At 41.3% G+C, this 12,142-nt stretch overlaps 3 protein-coding genes across 5 annotated transcripts; 1 reads left to right on the top strand and 2 right to left on the bottom strand.

Moving 5' to 3' along the window:
• Positions 1-431: 431 nt before the first annotated feature.
• On the bottom strand, positions 432-3,226 carry ccdc51 (coiled-coil domain containing 51). 3 transcript variants are annotated; one of them, XM_042704611.1, is made up of 5 exons: positions 3,110-3,226; positions 2,889-2,958; positions 2,013-2,383; positions 1,736-1,900; positions 432-1,422 (listed from the first exon to the last, which is right to left on the bottom strand). In XM_042704611.1, exons 3-5 carry the CDS (start codon positions 2,328-2,330, stop codon positions 601-603), a joined length of 1,305 nt encoding a protein of 434 aa, XP_042560545.1. In that variant the 5' UTR covers positions 2,331-2,383; positions 2,889-2,958; positions 3,110-3,226; the 3' UTR covers positions 432-600. The 3 variants fall into 3 exon arrangements, with proteins under 3 accessions (XP_042560545.1, XP_042560543.1, XP_042560544.1); XM_042704609.1 differs by lacking the exon at positions 2,889-2,958 and having other exon boundaries at positions 3,110-3,220; XM_042704610.1 differs by lacking the exon at positions 2,889-2,958 and having other exon boundaries at positions 3,006-3,124.
• On the top strand, positions 3,134-5,670 carry tma7 (translation machinery associated 7 homolog). Its single transcript, XM_042704612.1, has 4 exons — positions 3,134-3,265; positions 3,983-4,038; positions 4,491-4,578; positions 4,950-5,670. Exons 1-4 carry the CDS (start codon positions 3,250-3,252, stop codon positions 4,982-4,984), a joined length of 195 nt encoding a protein of 64 aa, XP_042560546.1. The 5' UTR covers positions 3,134-3,249; the 3' UTR covers positions 4,985-5,670.
• LOC122129883 (deoxyribonuclease gamma-like) lies at positions 5,003-10,660 on the bottom strand. The gene is made up of 10 exons (XM_042704614.1): positions 10,572-10,660; positions 10,035-10,120; positions 9,837-9,925; positions 9,210-9,296; positions 8,941-9,053; positions 8,470-8,582; positions 8,046-8,203; positions 6,193-6,289; positions 5,657-5,738; positions 5,003-5,472 (listed from the first exon to the last, which is right to left on the bottom strand). Exons 2-10 carry the CDS (start codon positions 10,113-10,115, stop codon positions 5,276-5,278), a joined length of 1,017 nt encoding a protein of 338 aa, XP_042560548.1. The 5' UTR covers positions 10,116-10,120; positions 10,572-10,660; the 3' UTR covers positions 5,003-5,275.
• Between the last annotated feature and the right edge of the window lie 1,482 nt (positions 10,661-12,142).

The following is a 12,142-nucleotide window of genomic DNA, read 5'->3' as shown; positions in this document are numbered from 1 at the left end:
GCTCATGCCTGAGGAATCCATAACTGACAGAAATTATACTGTGCCCCTGAGTGTTGGTCCCTACAGTGTTCCAGACAAGTATCCGCATGTCAGAAGCTGTTAAAGAGACAGAATTTTAACAGGGGAGTAAAGGCTTTGTTGCACTGTAACTGCTATAGGGCTTTGTGTGTTTATCTTTTATTCTTTGTGGAGATTAATTACAATGCACTATAAGTATTAAATATCATTTAGTTTCCACATTGTTAATTGCTGATAATAGACAAGCTTCTGATGACATATAGCCTGATGGTTGGGTGCTGGATATTCAAAGTGCTGTGAAATACCTAATCACTGGGACTGATTGGTTGGTCCTGTTGATAGATACAGTGAAGTGAAGGGTGTCATGTTGTGACAGTGAAACAGACAAAACAAATAACAAATATTCACATCAATTGATTAGGTTGATATTTTAATATCTCTAATTACAATATATATCAGTGCATGATTCCCTGACGATCATAAGCAACATTAAACATTATTATAAATACAGAATGTTCAGTGTTTTTGTCTTGCCTTTTGTCTTTAATTATATACACATATTTGGCCCCCACGAATTAACATTTAAGTGCTTCTAAAGATAAAGTAGAGAGCAGGAACAGTTAGTGCAAACGCAGTGTATGTCAAAACAGAGTTGTACAGGGTCGCTCTGTTGATCTGGATCTCCAGTCTCCTCTGGGCCTGGTCTAGGCCTTGCATGACGCTCTCTGTGTCGCAGACCAGCATGTGCTCCTTGGCCTGAATCACCGGCCTCTCCACCACGGGCGGAGGAGGCAGCGTCTCGATGGCCTTCCGCACCTCCTGCAGCTCGGCCGAGACGCTCCCCACACTTTGGCCCAGTTGCTCCAGCTGAGCTTTGACACCCTCCAGCAGGACCTGGCTGTTCTGGGAGTAGAGCAGAACCTCTTTGAGAGCAGCCTCTGAGGCACTGGGTTCAACTGGACGGGCCACGAGAGGAGCAGGTGGTTGGGGCTGAGGTGTAGCTAGAGCGGGTGCTGGCACTGGGGAAGGCTGGGGTTTTCTGGCCCTCTCAACCAGGTCTGTCAGCATGGTTTTGAGACTGCCAATAAGGCTCTGCAACTCCTCCTCTAAGGACTTGTGTAGGCTGGCCTGGTCCCTGATGACTTCCTGCAAGCTGGCTGGACCCTTTTGAGCCTCTTCCAGGAGGCTCTTCAGCTCCTGCAGGCGTACCCTGTTGATGTAGGTGGACCCCATGACACCAATCACCGCGCCCAGTATCGAGCCAATAATGGACCAGTTCTTGGTGCGCTCAGCCCGGGTGCGCTCTTTGTCGTGACTCGCGCGCACGCCGGCCGAGAAGAGGGCGAACCTCTCTCGCTCCGCCCCCTCTGCGCCCTCATAGGCTGTCCGTAATCGTCGCTCCTCCTGTATATGATAGGGGGAAGACAGTGACTCAAATTTCAACTTCAAGCTTTCAGCTGAGTTTATTATTAGCTAGACTATATGTAAGAATATCAATTGCAATGTCTGCATATAGGGTTGCTTGTCCTACACATGTGAAAGACATAGACATGAGGTTATGCTAAAACTCTTACAGCATCTAAAGCAAAGAAATGTATACAAATACTACATATACACATGACATTCATATAGTCATTTTATCATACAATCAGAAAAATGACATAGTGGCCATGATTAATCAGTCACTGTCACTACACTGCAGTCAGAATGGTCCTACCTGCAGTAGCTTGTGTTCAAGGGTTGCCAGTTCCAGATAGTGAACTTCCTCTCGAGACACGCGGTCCAGCCGGTCTCTGACCTCTTTCAGTCGTACCTGAAGAGCCTCCAAGCTTCTATGAGCCTCGCGAACCATGCCTCTGGCAACCATAAAGGACTGCTCTGCCTAAGCAAGACATGTAATTAGAATTACGATTAGAAAGTCAGCAAAGAAAACCCGATTGCAACATTAATAGACTAGACTTTCAGTCCGAGTGCAAAGCTTTATCAGAACTTACTTCTGTAACCTTTAACTGTGCATCTCGGACTTCGTTTAGGCCAACAAATTCTTCATATCTCTCCCACCAGTAGTTTACAGTTGCTGTAGCTTTTTGCATTGAATTTTGGCCCCATCGATGTCCAAGTTCTGTCAGGCTCTTCAAGGTGGCAAGTGTGTGCTGTCGAACAGACTCCATCTTGGAAGGGCCATTTTGTGGCTTCTGATGCAAACAGTATGCCCTGCAGATGAACACATCTTGCCTGAGGCGGCCGCTGCCATGGTGCAGATTTACATATGTGCCAATGGTCCGTGGAACGCAGGTCAGCCTGTACCTCATTGAGCAGCTAGCTATAAGCCAAGGCACAGAGGCACACAGGCAGATCCACCAGCCTGAATCAGGAGAGGAGAAGACAGAAGACTACACATTAAACTGACATTATTGTTGTTGTTTGACTTTACGTTGGAAAACGATGAATTGAACAGTATAATGCTGTCAAAGTGATAGTTTACCCCTAAGATATGACATATCAACTGAATAAGTTATCAATGTGTACTTGTAGGAAACACTCATGTTTTTTTTACATTTTATTTTAAGTGCTGAATAAAGAAGTTCAACAGCTTCTATTCCATTCGCCACTTGACAACAGGGAGACTGATGTTCAAGTCGAACGTCAAATGGTTTACAATTATGCTGACATTTCATATACATTTACGATCACAACTAGAAAACAAGTAAGATCCTGTGAGTCGGGAAATACTGTTTGCGATTGTTAGTACATTAGGTAGTGACAGGTGTTTCATTATTTTTTCAGCCCATCAGACTATGACAGACGTATTTCTACAATCAAAATGTGATACTACTGAACACCGGCACAGTTGCCCGGCATGCTCTTACTTGGTTCTTAGCTAGCTAGCTAGCGTACTGTTTCCTGAAGGGAACCCTTGTCAAAAGTCATCTTCATTGGCTGTAAACATATTATTTTCATTTGTTAACAAATCAAAGCATACGCACCAACTGTAAGACGCGTGCTGTTTCACAATTCATTCATTCAAAAAAACCTTAATTATGAATTATCAGGATGTTATATGGTTACAGAATCAACTTAACAGACTAACCTCCAAAATTTGATTCAGGCACTCTGATGGGATACCTACATCCGGTTGAAGGGTTTTAAGGTCCTGATAGCGCGGAGTGGAACATTGTCGCATAGTTGGAAATCGCGGAGTTAGCAGGACAGCAACCTAATATTTTCAATATGTCTGGAAGAGATGGTGAGAACTGATCTAATGATTACTTACAATAAAAATACACGTGTATGTAGATAAGGGACCATTCATCTTTTAACCATCCACGTTTTGCTTTTTTCAAGTGGAGCTGCACGCTACCGTTGCACGCCTGGCCAGATAACTTAGCTCTCTGGCTCACTGAAGCTCTATGACATATGAGAATGCAATTTAGTTGTGAAATTACACTATACTCTGAATTATTACTTTACCAGGGTTGACAAAATGAGTAAATAATAACCCCAATTAACCTAACGTTATAAAGCCAATCTCAATTTATCTATTTCGGGTTTTAGCTTGCTAGCTTCAGACATGCTAGGCCTAGATAGACACAATTGTTAGTAATGTGTAACATTAGAGGATTGCTTTAAATAACTTCTAATTGGTATAGTTTATTTTTGGTTTGGTCTGTTGTTATTTGCCACTTAACATAGTCAGAACGTCTTAATCATACGGGATAACGCTAATCATGTTTGTGAATTCAGCTTAGTCACGTTTAGATTCTAAGAAATTAAGAAATAACCGTTTGTTCAGCAATTGTAGAGTCAAGTTAATAGTAAGCATGTACAAGAAATGTCGTTCAAGATGGTTATGTGACAGTTTTAAGCACTCTGATGTGATTAGCTACTGTCTTATGACTAAAGTTTGGAGTTATCTGCCTAGGACTGTCAAATTAATATGAAAAACTGATTAACTCACTTACAGGAGGAAAAAAGAAGCCACTGAAGGCACCCAAGAAAAATGCAAAAGAGATGGATGATGTAAGTCCACGCTGGTCCTTTGTGTAGTTATGTTTTCTGTGAACAAAGGTGTGTAATAACCGCACCACTTGAGAATGAAGGCAAGACCTTTGTAGTGTTACAGGCTTTATTTGAAATCCATTATGTAAAGCAAAATTAATCTTCGTTCTTTAACTTTTTATTTTTCTCGTTTCTGTTCCTGTTCTTTTTCTTCGTTGTAGTTGTTTGTATGAGCAGTTTCAATACACTGTAGGGTCACTGCTATTCCATCGACTTCCGATGGCCATGTTAACCTTAATGAGTCGTTAGTCGCAATGTTAATTAAATGAAATTACAGTGCGCCATTATTGTACTGAGCATCTGGGTCTGTGATCCATTTTTTAACAAAGCATTCAAACAAGACTCTAAGAAGTAATATGTTTCAATGATTTTTGAGCTGTAGCATTAGTGCTAAATTTGCACATAATTTGCAGGATGACATGGCCTTCAAACAGAAACAGAAGGACGACCAGAAGGCTATGGAGGCCCTGAAGGCCAAGGCTTCAGGAAAAGGACCTTTAAGTGAGTTCAAGAATGCTTGATTGGATCTGATGGTAACCATAAGACTGCCATATTTTAGGTTACGAGGACATGGTGTATACTGTGAATAGGCTGTAGGTGTGTCTTTAGCTCAGTATTTATATTCTATTTATAATATAGGATATTATAGCTGATGAGCGATGCAAGCCTCTTAGCGATGAGCGTCACAATAACTGTCATGCTGTAGTGCAGAGCTGCTGCTTGGATTTGTGAACACTAGGTGGCAGTGTTTAAATGTGTGTATTTAGAGGTCAGGTTGGTTATATGGATGATCATAAACACTGCATGAAATGTAATTCTTCTGGGTGTCATTGAAATGCTAATATGAGATATTTTTCTGCTGTTACCAGCAGCTGGTGGAGGAATCAAGAAGTCTGGGAAGAAATGAAGATCTGTGAAGACCACGTTACGAAACTGGGGAACACCTCAGAGAAATCTCCCCCTCCTTTTTTTTTTATTAGGGTCCAGATTTGGAATATTTTTAATACAGTTGACAGGATTATTTCATGGCTCTTGTAAAGAGAAACATCAGAAATAAAGTTGTTGGCATCTAGTGAAATTTTGCCTCTGTAAAGTCATGTGACTTTGATTGAACACAACTTATAATAGCATGGGCCTAGCACTGTCTGCACGCTACATGTAACCGCAGAGGACCAGGGGTATATGTCTAATGGGCATCCTAATGCTCCAGCTTAGCCATTTTAAACTTCAGCATCTTTATTTCCAAGTTCAGCTTCTCACGTTCAAGCAGAAGGTTCCCCTTCTTCATTTCCTGTAGGTCCTCACGCCACCCTGTGGTGTCCAACAGTTCGGTCTTGTCAACAATATTCTGTTCCCCAGAACCTAAAAAAAAAAACAAGAACAAAATTATTTTTGGAATTTATCCAAATCTCTGAAGTGAGGATGCTCACAATAACGCTTGAGTGCATCTATATGCCTGTGTACTGAAATTCATGTATAGATGTTCATTTGGTGGTGATGTGTGGGTGTGTGTATATTTGTTTGTTGAATGACTGTTGCTATGGGTATGGTTGAAGGGGAATGTTTGAGAATAAACTACAGTTGCGCTGCTTACTCTGGCGTGTGGATGTGCTTCTTCTCAGCTCCACTTCCACTGGGTAGTGGTCACTCACTTTCAATGCCTGGTGTAGACATTTCACACTGTTAGTTTAAACCATTCAGTACGTTTATCCTCTCATGCTTGATAATCAACCTGATTAAGAATGAGTTATAAATGTAGAATACAGTCATAATGGTATTTGTCTTCACAACATTTGTACCTATCAAAAGGTCAGTTCCTCTGTTGTGTATTTAAAGAGGTGCTGCAAACTTAAATGTGTTTTTTTAGCAGTAAACTAAATTATATGACTACTGTTATGAAACACATTGCTTTTATAAAAAATGGCATTTTATGGGTTGAAAATGGCCCAACACACTATTCACTGTTAAAAATAATCCTGAATCATCCCATTATCTGATCAAGACTCATCAGAGCTGGGGGTGAAGTTACACTTTAAACACATCAGAAACCTTTCTGTCAAGAGTTCATAGGTGACGAGGAACATCTCAATTCAATGCGAAAATGGTCAAATTCACCTGTTCAGTAGGAAGTCCATAAGCAGCCTGGAAATTGAATGGCTTGGCAGAGTTGGGGACTACAGCTTCCAGCATGTCCTGTCCATACACCACAATCCTGTCAATTAAAAATTATGAGCTGATATACCTCACTTTCATACTGTCAGTTACACTCAAATTAACACTATTCTAGAGATACATATTATCTCCATGTGACACAATAAAACAAGCAAAAAACTAAAAGACAAAATAATTGGAGATGATAACTGCAATATGATATGTCATATAGATACTATATACAGTGGGGAAAATAAGTATTTGAACCCCTGCCGATTTCGCAAGTTTGGCCCCTTGCAAAGAAATGTGTTATCTATAATTGTGATGGTAGGTGTATTTTAACAGTGAGAAATAGAATATCAACAAACAAATCCAGAAAACTGCATTTTATAACATTTATGACTTTATTTGTATTTGATGCAGAAAATAAGTATTTGAACCCCCAAGCAAACAGCAAGAATTCTGGCTCCCAATGACCAGTTATGTGCCCAAGAAGCACACAGATTAGTTCTCATTAGGCCTAACAAGGTACACCTGATCTCAACTGGTGACGTGTATAAAAGAAACCTGTCCAAAGAATCATACTTCACACCTTCAACCTCACCACCATGGGCAAGACCAAAGAGTTGACTAAGGACGTCAGAGATAAGATTGTAGACCTGCACAAGGCTGGAATGGGTTACAAAACCATCGGCAAGCAGCTTGGTGAGAAGCAGACAACTATTGGTGCGATTATTCGTAAATGGAAGCAACACCAAACAACTGTCCATCGCTCTAGGTCTGGGGCTCCATGCAAGATATCCCCTCGTGCGGTATCGGTGATCATCCGAAAGGTGCAGAATAACCCCAGAACTACACAGGGGGAGCTTGTGAATGATCTCAAGGCAGCTGGGACCACAGTCACCAAGAAAACCATTGGCAACACACTACGCCGTAATGGTTTGAAGTACTGCAGAACTTGCAAGGTCCCCCTGCTCAAGGAAGCACATGTACAGGGCCGTCTGAAGTTTGCCAATGAACACTTGAATGATTCTAAGGAGGATTGGGAGACAGGATGTGGTCAGATGAGACCAAAATCAAGCTGTTTGGCATCAACTCGACTTGCCGCGTTTGGAGGCGGAAGAATGCTGATTATGACACCATCCCCACCGTCAAGCATGGAGGTGGAAACATTATGCTTTGGGGCTGTTTCTCTGCCAAGGGTACAGGACGACTCCACTGCATCGGGGACTATGGATGGGGCCATGTAATGTGGAATATTGGGCTTGAACCTCATTCCCTCATTCCCTCCCATTGAAAACGCAACCTTAAGGATTTGGAGAGGATCTGCAAAGTGGAGTGGACCAAAATCCCTCCTGAGATGTGTGTAAACCTGGTGACCAACTACAAGAAAAGTCTGACGTCTGTGCTTGCCAACAAGGGTTATTCCACCAAGTACTAAGTCATGTTTTGCTAGGGGTTCAAATACTTTTTTTCTGCATCAAATGCAAATTAAGTCATAAATGTTATAAAATGCAGTTTTCTGGATTTTTTTGTTGATATTCTGTTTCTCACTGTTAATATACACCTATTACAATTATAGATCACACATTTCTTTGCAAGTGGCCAAACTTGCGAAATCGGCAGGGGTTCAAATACTTATTTTCCCCACTGTATACACAGATGCACAGACACATGAGGGCCTTCTCTTTGTGGGAGAGAGAGAAAGCCCAGGGCAGGGGAGAAGAAGGGATGAAAGACACAGAGGAGTACAAATTGTACAAGAATTGTGATCATTAATGACTATAGCAGTAGAAGAGCGACTGTGTATGACACACCTGTCATAGGTGTGATCGTTGCCTTTGTTGACTGTGGTGTCCACATCATCTCTTATGAGCCAGTGGAAATTCTTGTCACTGCGAATGCGAATTTCCTTCATGTCTTTTTTTGAGACATACGATCCGTCTGCGTTGAAGTCGCCGAGGATCATGACATTCTGACATATTAAGAAAATTAGTCACTATATACTACATGAAATTCTAACTTATCTTTACAACTGGAGTTCATAGTGCTCTGAAGTATGATAAGATAATGATCACATGTGGCAATAGGCCTGCGCAGCACAACGGCAAGGCAAGTTTATTCATTTAGCTTATTTCATACACATTGGTATTTCAAAGTGCTTTACAAGTGCTCAAAACATAAAAGAATAAAAAGGTAAAGTGTGTGGTTAGACATGAGTTCATAAAAACAAACACTCACATCTGTCTTCCATTTCTTCTTGATTTCCAGAAAGACATCATAAATCTCATCAAGCTCCTTCTCTGAGTCTTCAGGCTTGGTGTGGACAGGGATCACAACCAGGTCCTTAAGTACTACAGACATCCAAAGAAAAGGCCATGTTAACTAGACAGATAGAGTATGTGCAAACTTTTTCATCAGGCTGTACACAGGACAGAACAACACAGTTCTTTGGGAGGGTTGCAGTCTTAAATTCCCAACATCTCTGTGTGTGCGTATGCCTGGGAGAGTGTATTTGTGTGTGTGTGTGTGTGTGTGTGTGTGTGTGTGTGTGTGTGTGTGTGTGTGTGTGTGTAAGCGTGTGAGCGAGGGCATTTGTGTGAGTTTGTGTGAGTGTATTTGTGTGTGTGTGTGTGTGTGTTGTGTGTGTGTGTGTGTGTCTGTGTGTTGTATGTGTGTGTGTGAATGAAGAGTTCTGAGTAAATCTCCTACCAGTGTTGAGACAGCGGAAGCGTAGAATGTAGGGTTCCCTTTCAAACACGTCCACTTCTCCAGCTTGCTTGTCTGCATACTGGTATGATCCCACTAAATCCACCAGATCGTCCCTAAATATAACTACAAAATGAATACCACAATCGGCAACTCTTGGTCCAAAGTAGGCTTTGTAACTAAATGCATAAGTATAATGAATTGCATATTTATTATGTAATGATATTGACATTGTCAGGGTAAACGTAAATGCACAGTCAGTAGCTTTTCACCTGTATAAAAACATGAACTGCTCCTTATAGCGGGTTCTACCCAGGCGACTGCTGATTTTTAAAGTGTAGTGATGTTTGTTGTTGGCCCTGCCGAAGAAAGTGACAAAACAAGCAATATGTCTTACATCATAACTTGAGACCGATGAACTGGACAGAGAGGCTTAACTTGAGCCAGACAGATTGCTTATTGAAAATGATTTTCCATCTTAATAAACAGTTGTACAGAAATATATTTGTTATACCGCTAAAATACCCCTGCTGTTTACAGGTATTTCCTGATGTAAATACACCTTCACATAGCTGCTGCAGCATTCAGGAATATAGAGCCCCTTAGACATCTCAAATTTAGTATCTAAAATGTTTCAGGACCCCTTTCCAGCACCCGGACCCCTGAAATGGTCAGCAGCCCCCAACCTCTTTTTGCTATGCCCCTGCTGTACTGTGTCGGGAGAACTACAAAGCCAAAATAATGTTAATCCTCAAAATCCCCTCTGTGCAATATATTTCCATCTTGACTCTCAAAATGCTTCTGCTTCATCTTGGTTGTGAAATAGCTTCTCTGCTTATCCATGCCCCTCTGTACTCAGTAAAAAGACTGTGATGCAATGGAGATTGATGGATATTTACTTATTAAGTGCCTCCATGAAGGTTTCCACTGAGTCCCCAGAGGCATCAACCACCTCCAGAATCACAATGATGTCATAACGTGAAATTATCTGGATTATAAAAAAAGAATAGAGAGGTAGAGGTACACGGCTGTTACTGAATTTTCTAAATGTGTTTAATTATCTAAGGAAACATTAAACAAATGATTATTTAATTTACCTTGACGAGAATGTTAACAACATCTGGATTTGAGATCTTGGCTCTCCCAAATTTTTGAATGTTGAATGATGCCACCTTCATGATGTCTGTTAAAAAGGAATACTGGTGGCTCGTCACAGTGAAAACTCTTCCCTTTTACTTCTACCTGAATGACTGGTGGGGGATACACACATACTACTACGTATCCTAAAATGCAAATATCTTCCCCCACCCACCCAATTCTTTTGTCCAAACATGTCCAGCAGTTAAAGCTCCCCCTTGTTAAATCTTGTCATGGGGGCTACATGTTGTGTCTCAACCATTTCTAAAACAACACCATGACTGAATGTTATAGTTAAAAAACACTCTTGTTCTGGGTTTCTTTTGCAGTTAAATATACAAAACACCAGTGCATAGCATACCAGAGCATAGCATATCAGTACACCAGTCACAATAAATGAAAGAAATATTTATGGAATACAAAAATAAATATAGGTCCACTTAATGATTTAAAGAATCAAATCTTTGTTTCGGCAAGACTAGTGAGACTTGACTTACCTCAAAAATGAGGAAATGATGGACAGGAGATAAAGAAATCAGCTTGATGTCTCAAGCAACCAACTGACAACAGTGGCACCTTTGCAGTGGAACTTTACTTGTTGAGATTAGAGCATCTGCGACCTGATTGGCTGTCGCACAATCCTCTGTCCAGCCCTGTCCCAACTTGGCACAGACCCAGCATGGCTCCACTCAGGTTCAAAGGGACCACATGCACACACAAGCTTCCTCTCAGCTGTGTTCCTCTGGGGAAAATAATAGGAGCAACAGAAAAGCGAGGGTCTTAGTGGCCCACATCAAGGGTCCCTTAAAGGCCCCCAGATAACACACTTTGCATTGGTTTGCTGTGAGATCTGTCTTATTTTTCAATAATGAAATCTCCCACAAACAGGATTGTTTTTTTCCCCAGAAGTCAGAACATGCACTTGCATGTCTGTTTTGTGTGTTTGTGTGTTTGTCTTTATGTGGGGGTGGGTATCATCTGTGCCTTTGGGGATTGGCTGAGACAGTTTTTTTCAAAATACCACTTTTGTTTACATTCCATTCACTTGCGGAAATAGCTATGGACTAAGGAGGCAGCCACGCCTAGCAACAGTGATCTGGTGCTACAATCATCTAATTACCGGTGTCGCATCACAAGGGAGCTTTATTTAGCTTTATTCCTAAAAAAAACGACAAGAACACACTAATTGGGAAATGTGGGTGAACATATGCTAGTCCCCCCAAATTATCCTCCAGAGGCTGTGGCATAAAAAAAACAGTTTACATGTTCAGACACCTCAGCCTCTGTCATGCGTGCCTGAGGGCCTATTGCCCATTCCTTGGAAAAGCCAAACCTTCTTGAGGCCAAGATTAACAAAAACAGGGGAAAACTGAGAACACCAATAATTATGTCTTATTTATGTCTTGTAACTTTTGCCAAAGAGACACTACGCAAATTCGGAAGAAACAATTGTCAGTTCACTTGTATGTTTTTAAGTAGTATTGTTGAAAGTTCATCTGAAGGTATAAATGTGCCACTCAATGTCAACACTGAGGCAGCAGTGTTGTTCCACTCAAGCAGTCATTCATCAATAACCCACCCCAGTACGGCCTCATCAGTCAGTCACTCCACTTACAATAGGGTCATACTCTCCAGAACAGCCCTATCTGCTAGCTGTTAGATCATCCTGAATGAATGTGATCATTATATTAAAGCAGCAATAAGGAGTTCTGTTCCAAAACTAGCAAGCTAACTAACTAAAAGACATGCAAATACCTTGCAAAGACCACCAACAGCCCAATTGACACTGATAGAAGCTTGCCACTGGTGTCTTTTGGCAGTATAGCTGGCAATGTCATGCTGTGAAAGCTTTTCTTCCATTTTTGCAGGGTGTTCCAGCCCGGAAAATGCAGAACTACATAGTGTATATCCTGGATGGTTAGTGAGAAAGAAACAGGTGTTTATCTGTCCTTCACATGTCCATGAATTTGAGGATGGTACGTTAAAAGCTCTCCTTTCATCCCCCTTTCCTGTTCCTGATCTGACACAGACCAAGCAGAGGTTTGTCATCACATTACTCCTCATTCTT

Source organism: Clupea harengus, unplaced genomic scaffold (assembly GCF_900700415.2).
Source record: "Clupea harengus unplaced genomic scaffold, Ch_v2.0.2, whole genome shotgun sequence".
NCBI classification, from domain to species: Eukaryota; Metazoa; Chordata; class Actinopteri; order Clupeiformes; family Clupeidae; genus Clupea; species Clupea harengus.
The sequence above is the reverse complement of the archived record's forward strand: the minus strand, read 5'-3'. Positions and strand labels throughout refer to the sequence as shown.